The sequence below is a fragment of the Triturus cristatus genome, chromosome 2_1 (assembly GCF_964204655.1).
Source record: "Triturus cristatus chromosome 2_1, aTriCri1.1, whole genome shotgun sequence".
Classification (NCBI taxonomy): domain Eukaryota; kingdom Metazoa; phylum Chordata; class Amphibia; order Caudata; family Salamandridae; genus Triturus; species Triturus cristatus.
Genome location: NC_140581.1, coordinates 256,510,402 through 256,525,777, shown reverse-complemented (window position 1 = coordinate 256,525,777; position 15,376 = coordinate 256,510,402). Strand labels below are relative to the sequence as shown.

Below are 15,376 nucleotides of genomic sequence, written 5' to 3'. Positions count from 1 at the left end.
ATGTCTTTTAAAGACCTGTGAAGAACTCGGGTTTGGCTGTGTGGGTGCCCGGGAAGCTGTCTCAGCCGGGCTGACACACACAACGGGGGGGGCTGAAGCCCTTTCAGCCCAATGGGCGTTGCGCACCTGTACCCGACGCAGGTATAATGTGGCACCGGGGTTTACAAAGTGATGTATCTGCCTGGATGCGGCACTTTGTAAATGTGGCGCAAAGCGGCGCATTATTTACGCCACTGCTGCGTCACTAAAAGTGACACAACGGCGTCGCAAAAGTGTTGCAAAGGGCTGATAAATAAGCCCCCTGATCTTTGCACATTTCACACATATTCTTTTCTCCTCTCTTGAGAAACCAGCTAGATTCCAACAAGGAAACACTTGTGCGTCTTCTCAGTGCCTCGAATAGGGACAATCCAGTAGCCAATGATAGTGCAGCGATAAGCTCACAAATGATATTGGATAATATAAAGCATTCGGTTTACAAAAGTAATGTTCTACTAGACTAAATCATAACGGCATTGAAAGATAAAATGAGGCGTGTGAGGAGACATCGGTGTTCATATTATTAATTTTACTTTTTTAATCTGTAAGTTCTTGGATGAAAGATCGTCTAGGTGAGAGAAAGAGCCTTAAAAAACAAGCATTGGCCAAGTCAACGGTCTGGCTTGCATTATGAACTCTGTTTGTACCACTAAAAAAGTCTGTTGCATTGAAAAGAGGAAAAAATGATACTTTTTTTTAATGCAATGCATCTACGAGATAGAGAATTTAGGGCAGATGCCAAAACCATTTTACAATTGCAAACCCTGCAAAATTACAGGGATTGAGACAGCAAGCCAAATGGCTTTTAGCTACGAATTAAACTCATTTTAGAAGTCGGAAAAGCCTTTCTGACTTGCAAAACGGGTTTAGCGACCCATACCGATTTATAAATAGGAAGGTACATGAAAGGATAGACCCTCCTATTGTGATTCAGTATGTCATGTACCAATGATTTGCGACCGCAATTGCAGTTGAAAACCACTGATCAGTTACTGTCACCTCAAAAGAGGTGGTAACCGACTTGCAAACGGGAAGGTGTTCCCTTGGGTGACCTTTCCCTTTGTGAATGGTATCAGGTGACTCCCAAAGATTTCCCAATAGTGAACGCAAACAAAGGAATGGAGGACCACTGTTCCTTGCAGGCCCGTCATCCTCTGCTTGTAGCTAATCACAGGGGGTTGTAAATAGCAACCTGCTTCATAAATATTTATTAGGCAGGTCATTTTGCGACATCCCTGCAACTGAAGATTTTGTAATGTTATATATTAGTATAAAGGCTCATTAACAAAATTAGAGACAACAAAAAGTTGATGCACAATTTTCAACCACTTTTTGCAACATCCCTAAGTGCCCTTAATGTGAGATGATTCAGTGTACTTTTGAGATGCAATATAGTCCCTCATGCACAATAATGCATAAGATTGATTCGCCAAATAGCCAAAAGCATGGTTAGAGAAATACTCGTCTGTGCGGACCAAGCCCATTCTATGTATATGGTAAAGCAGGAGTAACAATAGATCTGGCAGACAGGTAGTCTGCCAAGTCATACCTAAAAATGGGTGCCATCTTTATTTCACCAAAAAGAACAATTGATGGACAGAATGCTGAACAATGTCAAACATTCACCCCAGTACAGAAATTCATAGTTTTTTTGCTCCTCATGCCAATGCGGTTTAAACACAGCCATATGCAAATCAGTCTTGACCCTGCTCCCCAAGGGAACAGTCCAGTCCGAACTGCCAGGCCAGGTCCTCCCTGGACCAGAAACAAGTATCCTGGGACCGGTTTTAGGATGCTTGTTTCCGGTCCAGGGAGGACATGGCCTGGCAGTTTGGGCTGGACTGTTCCCTTGGGGAGCAGGGTCAAGACTGATTTGCATATGGCTGGGTCCAAACTGGGGTGGCATAGAGAGCAAAAGAACGATGGATTAAACCCAAATCTCTTGACTAGGGGTGAGTGGTTGAAAGGTTTCAACACTCCGCCAATCATCTTGTTGTGTTTGCTATCTTTATTTCGCCATCACAGCCTTTACAATTACTTTCCAATTTATCCTGTACTCTTACCCTAAGATTCTTCAGGTGTGTCAGCTGTCCATGGAAGCAGCCTCGGACTGCGACTGTAACATTCACCCACATCTGTGTCATCTACGTATTTTACATGAGGAACTTTTCAATAGACTACTAGAGGCTTGACCAGTCTTCCTTGCAAGTTGGGATTCTGTAATGCATCTCCAGCCAACAGTGATTGCCTCCATGAGTACCGCATCTTTTTGTTGTTGCCACGGCTTGTTGGTTCTATTAACAGAAGATCTTCAAGCTCCAAGTAGCCACTGATTCCAGCACTACAAAGCTCCAGGCAAGTCATCCCGTCTGCATCCCTTGCCTCATGGGGCTTCTTCTTTTGTGTGCTGCTCTGGCTTCCTTGCAGCCTCCTGTGCCTGCTGCCAGAGTGTCCTCGAGGGGACTTCACTGATTCCTTCTGGCCCTCCATCGTGCTGAGAGCCGGTTCTGACTTAATCTTTCCGGGTTCGTCGCTAAGACCTTGCTGGTCTTCACCCGTGAACCGCTGTTTGCATTTGCCAAGGCTTCTTGGTGGTCCTGCCGGCCGCTGACCGTCCTGCACTCGTCACCCGGCGAGAGACAGCTCTTGAGAGGCTCCTGGTCTTCTACAACATTGCCTGGTCTCCACAGCTGTTGTTTTCTTCTCACCACATCTCAGTAAGAACTTTCAACCTGGGCTGGTATTGTGCTCCTGAAGCATCTGGTCACCTCCGGGCTGGCTTGGACTCTGTCCCCTCTGCATTCAAGTTCTTCTCATCTGGAACCTTCGTCCTGTTTCCATCAGCCTGGTCCATGAGATGCTTTAGCTGCAGAACGTCCATGACCCTAAATTGCCATCTATGTAGATTTTCGACATCACTTCACCTCTAAGCACCTGGGCTCCCTGCTGCAGGTATTCAGCACTTCTGGGTATCTATGAGTGGGGTGACTTTCCAACCTTCCTTCCTCTAAGTGGCTCCCTCTGAGACCTTTGGGAATGGTCCTAGAACTCTAAAATCCAAACTGTGACTTACCTGTGTTGTCCTATCGACGTCTGACCCGGTGTAACCACTGTGCACCCGAGCGCCTTAGGGTCCCTGCCTACTCACCTTGGGTGGTTCCTTGCTTCCTCTGGGGTCCTCCAACCTTCTGTCCTAGTCCCATTTTGGTACCTATTCCGCATTCCACTGTTTTAGTATATGGTTTTGCCCCCTCAGGTGGGGTCCTATGTGTTTTCCTATGCTATTTATATGTTTTCTATGTAACCCTTGTGTGTAATTGATAACTCGGTGTAGGATATATACCAAGCTACTGTCTAGTGTATAGTAATAAATGTAAAGTATTTTTCTTCACAGCTGGTGTGGTTCTTACTTGTGTGAAAAGCTTACTGAGTGACTAAAGTGGTACATGCAATTGCTTTACACCCTCCTGGATAAGCCTTAGCTGCTCTCCACAGCTACCTCTTGAGAACTTTGGTTTTCAGGGACCTAAACACTATCACTAAGGGTTGCCTGGACTCAGAGCACAGTGTCTCACGCCAGGTGGACACTATGTACTGAGTCAGCCTCCTACATTGATAAACACCAGGAAGTCTCTTGGTTGGGTTGAGCTTCAGTTAGGTACTAAGCATTCAGGTCTGAATGCGGGGCAAGCAATGTTGGAGGAGTTGGATGTCTGGAGCAGAGAAGACTTTCACGTAGAGTTGTATATAGTCAGCATTTTGTTAAATCTCAATGCTGTTATCTGTGAGTAGAGCCCCAGTGGCTTCACGTAGAGGTTGGAGTATGGAATCCTGGGATACTGAACAAGTGATATGGATCTTTCGGGACCTGGAGGTGGCCATGTAAACGAAATAGTGTGGATGGGAAAGGTAGGAGGAGAACTCATTAAGGACATTACCAGTGAATCCCTTTGGAGATTTCAGGGTGTGGATGAGATTTGATTGGTCGACCTAAGGCTTTCAAGCCACTTTTTAGGGAAATGAATCTGGAAAATGCTCCGTTCTTCCACCATCTGTAACTAGGTTTTCCTGGAGGAGCTGAAACCCACTGCTCCCTCACCCTAGCCATTACCCATATTTAGAGTAAGACTTGTCCAGAATACCATAAAAATATAGCAATGTTTCTTAAGGGACTGTTCACAACTGGCTGTAAATCCTATGTTGGATTTCTTTAACGTGCCTGAGAATGATCTGTCTCTGCAGGTAGTACTTGAATATTTTCATTTAAATCATGGGTACCTTTTAAGAAAACTGCAGTTAGAAAACTGTCAGCTTTTTGACGAAATAGAAATATTTTTTACTTTTTTTCACTAATAGACACAATTTGAGCTATTTAGTGACATGTTCTTTGGAAGAAAATCCTGCCATTGTTTTGGGTCTCTTGGTCATAATCATAATTATGATGCAGCTTAGGGGTTTTTAAAATGGTGGTTACTCCCTTGGTACAAAGGGTCTAAATGAGGGCATCTAAGGGCCTGTTCCATGCTTTAAATGACAAGCCAAGGGTATCCAGGAAAACCTGGGGTCTTAAAGAACATGCTGCAGGTGGCAGGTACAGAACAGCACTGGGGGTCTGTGAGTGCAAACTGCGGGCCAATGAGGCTTCTCTGAGCCTCTCTGAGGGCAGACACATGGTGATGAAGGTCTAGCTCGGTGTCTGAAGGCTGGATGAGAGCTTCTGAGGGCCAGATGATTTTGTAATATGGCAAGACACAATGGCCTGTAATTATCCTTTAAATTCTACCATGTTTCGACCAATTACATCTGTCTAAAAATACAGTTTGTCATCAGAATTGCCAGCAAATCCACACACATGATGAACTTCACCAGTACTTTATATAAAATATGCCCCTTCTGCTTCCTCCTATTCTAACAATGCTGGGTGCACAGCTGATTCCAAGAGAGATACGTTGGACTTGTGCTAAAGTCTTTACATTGGCTATATCCATATGTGGACATTGCCCATTCGAATATCCTAGCCTCGCTCTCAAACAAGCCTCTCAACTCCTCATCCAAATTCCCTAACTTTCAACCATCTTGAATCTGGGCCTGAACCCAAAATGCACTCTAAGAGTTCAGTTCTAGATATCTCTTCCTAATAACGTGGGAATAACCAAAATCCTGCAAGCACTTGAAGGTATCTGTATAGTAGCTTTTCTCTTCCATTGGCTATCCCCTTGCTTGCCCTAGCACAGACTAAAGGCCTATTTGCTCATATGTCCATAGGGCAAGAGAAAAAACAGTGCAGATAGAATGATAAAATGGAGTCATATGTATTGCTTCACACCTGCATATGAGCATCACCAAGATGCCGCAACCAAGGTGTTTGTGAATTTCACTAGCACAAAAGCATCTTTTGGTCCGATCACCCCCAACTCTCCCAAAGATTGCTTCAATGAAAAACTTTGTAAAATAGGTATAAGTGGCCTGGTGAAAGGCTAGGATGCCTATGGAGAACACCTTTGTGATTCAGAGAGATTGCAGTGCTTAAGGTGTGTGGATGTTCAACAGGTGCCTTCGAGGGAGACTGCGGCACTTCAAACATGACCTCACAAGCACAACATAAATTGTGTGTCTGAGACAAGGATTTAAAGCCACACAACATCTTGAATTCTCGTATAAAGTCCATTGCTAAAAATGCCAACACTATCTTGATGTTTCCAAATACCTTCGTCTGTGAGCAAGGTACCTACCTGCAGATTGGAAGTTTCCAGAACTGGCGTATGCTTTTGCTAGCAGTAACGCTGTCTCAGCTGCTTCAATGCTGCCTTTATTGTAAAGTGCTTTGGAAATAGAATGTGCCTGGAGTAAGAGAAAGTGTCAGAATTACAATCACAAAAAACAGTGTTTGGTTATAGACACACTCCTAAAAGGTCGTTCACAGACCGAAGACCTTAATTTCACTGTGAAATAATTACTGTAAAATATGTTTTGGAAAGATTTTTAGTACCATCAGTGAAAGACTATTCAAAAGTAATATAATCCAGACACATATGAAGTCAACATTGAATAGTTAATATAGTTAGCTCCAAAGCAAAATAAGAACTAGTCTACTTTAACTGACAGACTGCTTATCTCAAATAAGAAATTAGTGCACAATCTGGATTTTGCTCTATAAATAGGTGGCTGCTGGTAAAGGAGAAATGAGGATGAAAAGGTTGAAAGCTGTGGGAGTGGTACTAGCACAACAAGTTTGTACTAGTAGAAGAAATCAATCTGAGCCATTTTTGGGCATCATGTGCGTGTTTTCTCTCGACGTCGAGTGGGCCTTTTTCAGCAGGCTGGACTCGCAGCGGCTTTGCCGGCTTAATTCAGCGGGAATCCCTTGTCAACTCCTGGAAGTCTTGAGCTTCGCAGCTTCCAGCGGGACGAACCGGAAATCTAGGCCGGGTCGTGCTGTGAGGTAGTCAGCTTGACTCTCGATGTAGGTCTTTTAACCTTATGAAGCTTTTTTCAAAAGTTGCTCCAAACTTCTGGAAATTCTTCCAGAAGTTCCGCTTGAGGGTTCAAAGTATCCCAAATACAATTCCAAAGTTCCAGAGTCTCTGAGTTGCAACTCGGAAGTTGGAACTACAGTTCCCACAGTGCATCTGGCCAAATCCTTTAAAGTCCAGCTGAAGGTGGTCAGCAGGGTACTTCTTGCGAGAGATGATGCAGGTGGAGCTTTTTTAACCTGTTGTTGCTTTCAGGGAGTACACTCCTTCTCTTTTTTAAGCCAGCTGAAGTCCTTGGGGCTGTAGTTCCTTAGTGTGCAGCATGCACAGTCATTTAGAGCACAGCCCTCTTGGTGCAGGCCAGGATTCCACCAGGGCAGATCTTCTTCTTCTTGTAGTTTCAGGCAGCAGATCTGAGTTGCTATGCAGCTCGCACATATATAGCCAATGTTCTGAGGCGACATGCAGGGTGGCAACCCGGGCCAATGTGGTACAGAGTGCCACCCAATAGCATGACAGCTTCCTCCAAAGTGTGGCATACTCTTGTCTTACAAAGCACTGCACTTCAAAATTCAAGATGGAGATTTTCACTCCTTGGGAGTAAGAGCTGGCTTAACCAACCCACTGGTGTGGCTCATTTCCCTTAGCACTCCCTTTCCACACCTCCTGAAAATTCCATTCCTGGGGTGGCCATCTGGCTGGGGTGCAGGGGGAGGGTTACAGGAAGAGGGGGTAAGCTTGGCTGGCATTCCTTACTGTTCTGCTCTCTTTGAAGCCCAGTCCCAGTTTGATTTACCAGGCCCCCTTCCTGGCCTGCTCTCTGCAGTTGCAGAGCTCCCTCCATCAGATAACCTCTGCCTCTATGTAGGCCACTTATCACCTTATCGAAGCAGTTTGACTAAGTCTTTTAAACCTGGCCAATCAGGAGAGGCTGCCAGAAGGCTGGATTTTGGCACACAGAAATAAAAGTTCTATAGATTCTCTTCTGTATTATTTATGATAAATTCAACAGTAGCAAGTTGTTGGATTTCTAATTACCAAACTTTGAAGCTCTTGAAATATTATTTGATCTCACTCCTATCAACAGGTACAATATATTACAGTATCTCCATGTTAGCCTATGGAGCTAAAACGCTACAGTGGTCGTTTTCCCTTCACCAGGGCGTATAAAGCATCTTTTAAAATGTCCCTGCTTATTTTTACATGGCAACCCTACCCTGGGGGCACCTAGGGTAGATATTAGGGATGACTTATATGTAAAACTAAGATAGTTTAATACTTTGGAAGTACCTTTAAATGCAAAGTCGAATTTGCATGTCATTCTAATTGGAAAGCAGCTTGCAAAGCAGTGCTGACTTTTCAAATGCCAGCAGGCAACACGGCAGTGCACACTTAAGTGCCTCAAGGCTCCTGGGCCTCTACACCTAAAAACCCTACCATATTCTAGGGACTTACAGGTGGGCTGTGAGTGTCATTTGTAATTACACCTAATTACCATATACCTTTTAAATCGGAGCACTGGACCTGGGCCTAGTTAGCGGCTGGCCTTGGGCCTGGTTAGCAGGGCCCAGGGCACAGTCAGACACCACAAGTATAAGTAAAAAAAAAATGGGGGTGATCAGCACAGAAAGGATGATTTTCTCACACAATGTTAATACTGAGGCCATTTGTGATATTGTGCTAACTTAAGGACAGTGTATGGGGCACTGTTGGGGGGAATCTGATGGTTTTACATTTTAGCAGGTAGCCATAACGTCTCAACTGAAAGTTTTTCTGGAAATAGTTCACTCATTAGATTCGGTTTTTAGGTCCAGAGTTACCCAAGACAACCAAACCACAACACAGAATCCACTTGAATGTCATTACATAAAGGACCTTATCTTAGAGGACCTTAACAAAAGGCAGCACACCTATTCCCCCTTGAAAGGCGTACTTAGCCCGTGAGCTTGTGAAGTTGCAGTTGCACCATGACTTCAATGAGGAATTGTATTGTTTGTAAAATTCCATATTGGACAAAGGGCTAAGACTAAAGAAGTCACATAGATTCTCAAGGAGTACGCCTGGAACCCTGTGATTCGAGCAGCTTTACAGGCCTAATACTGAATTGTTTGTGAATTGGAAAAAATGTAAAAGTAATTCAAGTGGGAATATACATTTTCACTTCTACTTTTACATTTCTAGCCATGGGCTTATTCAGTTTACGAGTCTAAGAACAAAGCGCTTAAATACAAATGACATGAATGATATATTTTAAACTTTGCTTATCAGGATCCATGTTTTTTTGTTTTCACAAACATTTTATTGGTTTGATCACAATTTAGTAAGCACCTGTTAAGTGTCTACTACAGTTTAGGCGAATTCAAATGAATTATAAATTAAATGGAAATATGTATATATCTAATAATATTTACATAAAAATTATTTCAATTTAAATGAAGTGCTTTAATAACAGCCAGCTGCTTATAAACAGAAGAAATGTGTAATACTAATTCATTTGCAAAGTTTTCAGATACTATCACAAAAGCAAGAATCAATAGAGATATGCAGTCCCATTAAGCTTACCTGCAGTAGGTGCTCAATGGCACGGTCATGCTTGCCCCGCAGCTGTTCTGCTTTAGCCATCTCCTGATAAATGCTTATTAGCTGAGGCACTCGATCTCCTTCAGTCATGTTCACACAATCAACAGCATTCTCAAAATAGCCAGCAGCCAAGCTCAGTTTGTTCTGCAGCACACAGGCCCTAATAGAAAAAGACAAACCTGTTTGTAGCAAAGAAGTACACCGCTATGCGAAGGTCCTCATCTAACAGAGGACATCAAGGGGCGTATTTACAAGCCAATGTGCGCCGCTGGAACGTCACTTTTTTGGAATTTCCAGTGGTGACCAGGGCTTAGCCATTTTTACGAGTCTGCGGCAAGCCCCCCTACATGGCTTTTCATGGCCTCGTAGATATAGTGTAAGGCAGCACAGCTGTGTTGCCTCACGCTGCTTCGGGGAAGCGTGCAATGGGCGCTATGGTAGGTGTTCCCACGTAACACACATGGCGTTTGACACATTCCCAGATTTACAACATGCTATAAACCTGAGAATGTGTAAAAAGCCTATACTTCCGCAGGGGAGGTATAGGGGAGGTGCAACGAGGAGAAATAATGTTATTTCTCTCCGCTTTTTCCTCTTTCTGTATGTGCTGCATTCAGCAGCACACAAAGAAAGAGGAAATTGCCTCCATTTATTGTTTTTGTGCAGGAAGGTGTCCCTTTCTGCACAAAAACAATCATCCCTACAACAATTGAGTGCCAGCGCAGTAAAATAGGAGAGGAATGCGCCGTATCTCATAGATACAGCACATTCCTGCCCTTTTCTGTTGACGTAGGGCAGAGCAGCAGGTAGGCTTGCAGCGCTGCCCTACACCAAAAATTAGTAAATGAGGGCCTAAATCTTGACATACATGCTCTCAGAGCGTCAGTTTTTTTTTAAAAGGGAGTCATAAAAAGTAAAGCTTCAATATTTAATGCAATTTGCTGTTATTAGAAATTGGTGGATAATTAGGGACTTATTTATGACCATGTTTTATGACCACTTTTGCACCATGTAAAGTGGTACATGTGTGAGGCAGGGGTCTCATACAGATTTATGAAGCCACACAAAGCCACCTTGCATGGCTCTGAGTGGCCTCATTAATCATGGGTAAGGCGATGCAGCGCAAATCCCTGCTTTGCCTTACTCTGCACCCAGGAGGCACTCCATGGGCGTTGCAGTGTTTTTTCCCACTTAAGACTCATGGAAATTACAACTGCTCTAAATTTACAAAGTGATGTAAACCTGGAGAAGAGTAAAATCTGAACGCCACCCGAGGTGAGGCGTAACGAGGAGAAATAGGATTTCTTCTCCTATTTTTTCCACTTTCTATGTGTTCTGCACTCTGCAACAGACCTAGAAAGAGGAAAACGCCTTGTAGGATTGTTTTTGTGCAGGAAGGAGCCCCTTTTACTCTAAGTTAGAAAAAATACAGACTATAGACGAGCCAACCTGAGTCACTGGAAGGATTCAGGGGAGAAACTGACAACAGCCATTTTAAGAATACTTCTTAGGTTTTACATCTAGAAGTTAGGTTTATACAAGGCACTGTGAGTGTTCACATTAATGGCTCCATTACCTTGTGGATGTGTTTGTCTTTTTCTGGCCTGAAAAAATCCTGAATTTTCTAATTCAAATCCTTAACTGGAAAAATATTACACATTTTCTTCTAGTCACTATTCCAGAAGTCACTCACATTTTTCATGAAATATAAGAGATAATAGACTCCTCACATAAATGTCATTTTCACCATTTAGAAGTATCTAGTAGTCTAGCACCATACATTTAATTTTATAGGCATGAAGTTTTATGTTTAAGAGATATATGAGCTTGCGATAGGCGGAACCAACAATGGTTCCTATTACATTACAGCCAAACTTTCTTTTGATTTTCATCCCATGGACTGAATAAATGTTATTCCACATTATTCAATATATTCCTTATCTCTAAGCCTGTGCAAATTTTTAGAGGCTGCACAACCACTGATAAACACACCAAATAAGTAATGATTTACACACTGCTTTCTGAGGGGTTGTTTTTCTTCCCCTTGGAGGAAGTCCACTTAGGGTGGACCAAGAAACTTCATTGATTCATAAATGGACTGCTCTTTCTAACTAAATGTGAAGTGAGACCTGGGAAGGCAAATCTTTGTTCCCCCATCCAGCAGACTCTAATCCCAGTGGGGGGGATACTACCCCAGAACCAGTTCTGAGTGACCACAAAGGAGGAAGCTACTCACTTCCATAGGCAAACTTCCGAGTGGTACAAAGGAGAACGTTTATGGAGTAAAATGCATGGTTGAATTCTCTGCAGTAGAATAAACAAGAACTGCTGCATAAGTGGGGAGGGTTGCCCCTAGGAATTTTTAGCCCATTGCTTAGGGAGGAGTCAGGGTTCACTGCTCACCCCCTAGCTAGTGCAAACCATGAATGTGGCACTCAAGGCACCCTCTTGAGAAACCTTTTTGGACCTGCAGAAGATCAGAAGATGATTTACCCTGCTTTCTGTAACCTGAGAGGAGCTCTGAGGGATTGGATTTGCACCCTCCTATACTCAGGACAAAGAAGTGAACTCCATGGGTCAGTGTGCTGAAGAACCACTTTTTCCTGGATGACCAGATGCTCAGGCTCAAGTGAACCTGCACTGGACTCTGCACAAGGCATTTGCTGAACCAAGCACTCTCCCAGAATTAATAATTTCCACAAGCCTAACTGATTTCGTAATAACAGGAATATATTCAGCACTACAACTAAGGGAAATGTTACATGGTAATGTCATTATATAAGATTTGTTCATGAATGAGACATATATTGTGCTAGGTTGTGAGGTGGCATTCCCAAACTGCACAATTTCATTATTCATGCTTAATAGAAATGACCACTCTTCTTTGGCATGAAATGCATCCATGTTTATAGACTGTGAGGTAACAAAATAAATTCCTTTTATCCAGGAACAGAGCGATCACTGTATCCGTCTAGCTTTGTGAGTGAGGGAACTTTAGGTCAGAAATGGATAAGTAGAAACAAATCATAACATGGTTAGAAAGCTGTACTGATTTAAAAGCAGAAAGAGACCATATATGGAGACCTGAATGATGTCACAAAATCATTAATACAGGAAAAGCAAATAACTGGAAGCCAATTGTTGTTCAATTGGAGAATATGATTTATGAATCTGGTTAGTTCTTTGGGGCAAAAGATAACTTAAGTATTCAAGGGTCAATTATAGTTTCTAGATCACATAAGACCTCCTGACTCTTATGCTGGTCAAATGGAAACAAAGCAACACTGTTCAATACAAGATTCATAATTGCACTGAATCTACCAAGAAGTATAAGTGGACAATTATTCAACTCAGTAAGATCAGCTGGTAAGCTTTTGGCCTCTCGTTTAGGACCATACATGCCACATTTGGTGAATGAGGACCAATGTGGTTTGATACCAGGCCGAAACACAGCTATGAATCTGCGCCGGCTTAATCATATACTTCATGAAGTACGTGGTTGGGAGGAACAGATGGTATTGGTTTCCATCGACCTCGCCAAGGCATTTGATACGGTAGATTGGGGGTATCTTTTGGAGGTCCTACGGGTGGTGGGGCTGAGACCCAAATTCTGTCACTGGATTCGCATACTGTACACGGAACCTCACGCAAGGGTTAAGCTCGGGGGCGCGCGCTCAGAAGAATGGCAGCTGGGTAGGGGCACTCGCCAGTGGTGCCCCCTTTCGCCTCTACTGTTCGCCCAGCCATAGAACCATTTGCGGTCCGGGTCAGGGAGGAAATGGATCAGTGGGGAATTAGAGTGGGCAACACGAGCCACGTTATCTCCCTGTATGCCGATGATGCCCTGTTCTATTTAGCTTCTCACCGGGACGTACTACCTGAACTGCTGCGTCAATTGGACAGATTTGGAAAGGTATCTGGATTGTGGCTCAATCGGAACAAGTCACTGATCTTTCCATTGGCAGGATTAGCCTTGGTGCCCCCGGAAGATCTTCCGGACCTGGGGCTGCTCTTGGAGCGGGTGGGTTTCCGATACTTGGGGATACAGGTCGCGCCGACGGACACACATGCGCTGGCCAGGAACATAGACCGGGTAATCACGTCTTTACAGTGGTCGGTGACATTTTGAACACCCTCCCACTGTCATTGATGGGTAGGCTGGCCATCTCTAAGATGGTGATGCTTCCCAGGACCTTATATGTCCTCCAGAATTCGCTATGTCCATTACCGACACGCGTTTTCAAAACCCTGAATATGATTCTCACGTCCCTGCTCTGGGCAGGACGGCGCAGTAGGGTGACCCTAAACACTATCATACGCAGCTATGGGGAGGGAGGCTTGGAGGCTCCACGTTTTGATTTATATTATTATGCCGTTCAATTACAACCTGCGGCACATTGGCTGACTGACGCGGACAACTGGGAGAAACGTCTTCTGTCGGGTAGGGTGGATGCCCTGGCACTTCAGGAAGCACTGATGCAGGGCAGGGGAGCGGGAGCAGCTCTACCCTACATGGTGAGACATACGGCTGACATGTGGCAGCAGTTTGTCGAGAAGATCTTAAAGAAGGCACCATTCCACAGGGAGCTATAGATCTGGATACTGGCACACTTTGCAGACATGGGAAGGCATATGTCGTTTCAACCCTGGAGGGAGGGTGGCTGCGAGGTCCTTGCCGACCTTTTTCCCAATGAGACATTTATCATTTATGAACAGGCAGAGGAGAGCTTTAGCCTCGGGCAGGCCAATTACTACAATATACAGGTATTCAGGAGGTGGTAAAGGTCACCTGGCCACAATACCCGGACATTCCACAACCGACACAAAGTTTAGACATCCTGCTTACATGTGGTGGTGGTCGCAAACTGATCTCTCTCCTCTATAAAGCTATGAAACAGGACTCCACGCCCCCAGTGCCGCCGTCCAGGGCCGCCTGGGAGAGGGATTTAGGCGTCCAGTTGAAGGAGAAACAGGCACCCTCACACGCACTGTCTCCTGTGATGCCAGATTTAAACTGACACACTTCAATTTCCTGCATCGCACCTACCTAACCCCGGTATCATTAAAATGCATTTCAGGTGACAGGAACGATAGATGCCCGAGATGTGCCATAGAGAAAGCGGGCTTTTTGCACTTGGCCTGGGAGTGCTCAGTGGTCAGGCAATTTTGGGCGGAGGTGGTTGGCAGGATTAGTGCAGCCACGGGTCTTCAGTTGAGACCGGAAGGAACCCTTGAGTTGTCTGCTTGCGTCCGTCAAGTAGCCCAAGAAAAAGAAACTTCCCTATAAACTGCTACAATTAATGCTTGTGCTAGCTAGGCGTAGGGTGGCCATAACATGGATGGGACAGAGGGGCCTAGAAGTGCCCTTCTGGCTAAAGTATGTGTGCGAGTGGTCCCTAGCCAAAAAAGCACATATGAAACTTACTCGTAGGGACGAGAAGCTACAAGAGGACCTGATGATCTGGCGTGAAGTGTGTTCTTCTGGGTTGGCGGAGGGAGAGCCCTCCACTCATGATAGACTAGAAAATGGGGAAAGCGGGTCGGATGTGGAAGCCCACCCTGTTCATGATGGGGAGCGAGAGAATTCATTCCAGCAACCAGCGGCCTGGGTGTCATTGGTGTGTCACATGCTTATACCTCACTGTGTTATACTCACGGATGCATATGTACCCCTCTTGTGTCTTTTTACCTCTGCTGCTATTACCTGTACCAAGTATTGCCAATCACATCAAAGGTATGTCCCTATATGCTGTATCATTGACAATTTGGTTTTGTTATTGCAAAATGAAAAATAAAGTTTAAAAAATAAAAATAAAATAAGATCAGCTGCCACAGGCTCAGAAAACAGGATCATCCTTTGGACTATAACAATTCAACTACTCCATTTGGTATTCATTTTTATTTACTTCAAGCTCCCCTTTACAATGATTTTAGATGGTGAAAACAATACCTGCAACAGAGTGAAGTAGGGTATCACCTCTTACATGTCTTGGGGCCTGGGTGCAATCAGAACAGTAATTAAATATCACAAACCAGCTTTACCTCCCCAGTGAAACAGCAAGATCTATCTCTGAGACTTTCAATCCTTTGGCTTTTTGTCCCTCCAATGCCTTTAGCTCCTCCAGGATTTTCTCCACCTTCTGCAGGTTGTAAAGTGATTCCCTTCCAGTTTGGCAGTCAAAGAAAAGACAGCTTGTAGACAAAAAAACATAAAACAGGTAATGTCTCTTTTGAATCTTCAAATGTTGATTGGTATGTTATCACTATAAATAGGGATGATGGAA

At 44.1% G+C, this 15,376-nt stretch overlaps 1 protein-coding gene across 1 annotated transcript in view; it reads right to left on the bottom strand.

The window, feature by feature from the left end:
- The window catches only part of TTC23L (tetratricopeptide repeat domain 23 like), a 145,718-nt gene that overhangs the window by 50,506 nt on the left and 79,836 nt on the right, over nt 1-15,376 (bottom strand). Inside the window, exons 6-8 of the mRNA XM_085640707.1 lie at nt 15,135-15,260; nt 9,075-9,252; nt 5,772-5,880 (exon numbers count right to left, since the gene is read on the bottom strand). Coding sequence (XP_085496833.1) covers nt 5,772-5,880; nt 9,075-9,252; nt 15,135-15,260 — 413 coding nt within the window. The remainder of the gene's footprint in view (nt 1-5,771; nt 5,881-9,074; nt 9,253-15,134; nt 15,261-15,376) is intronic.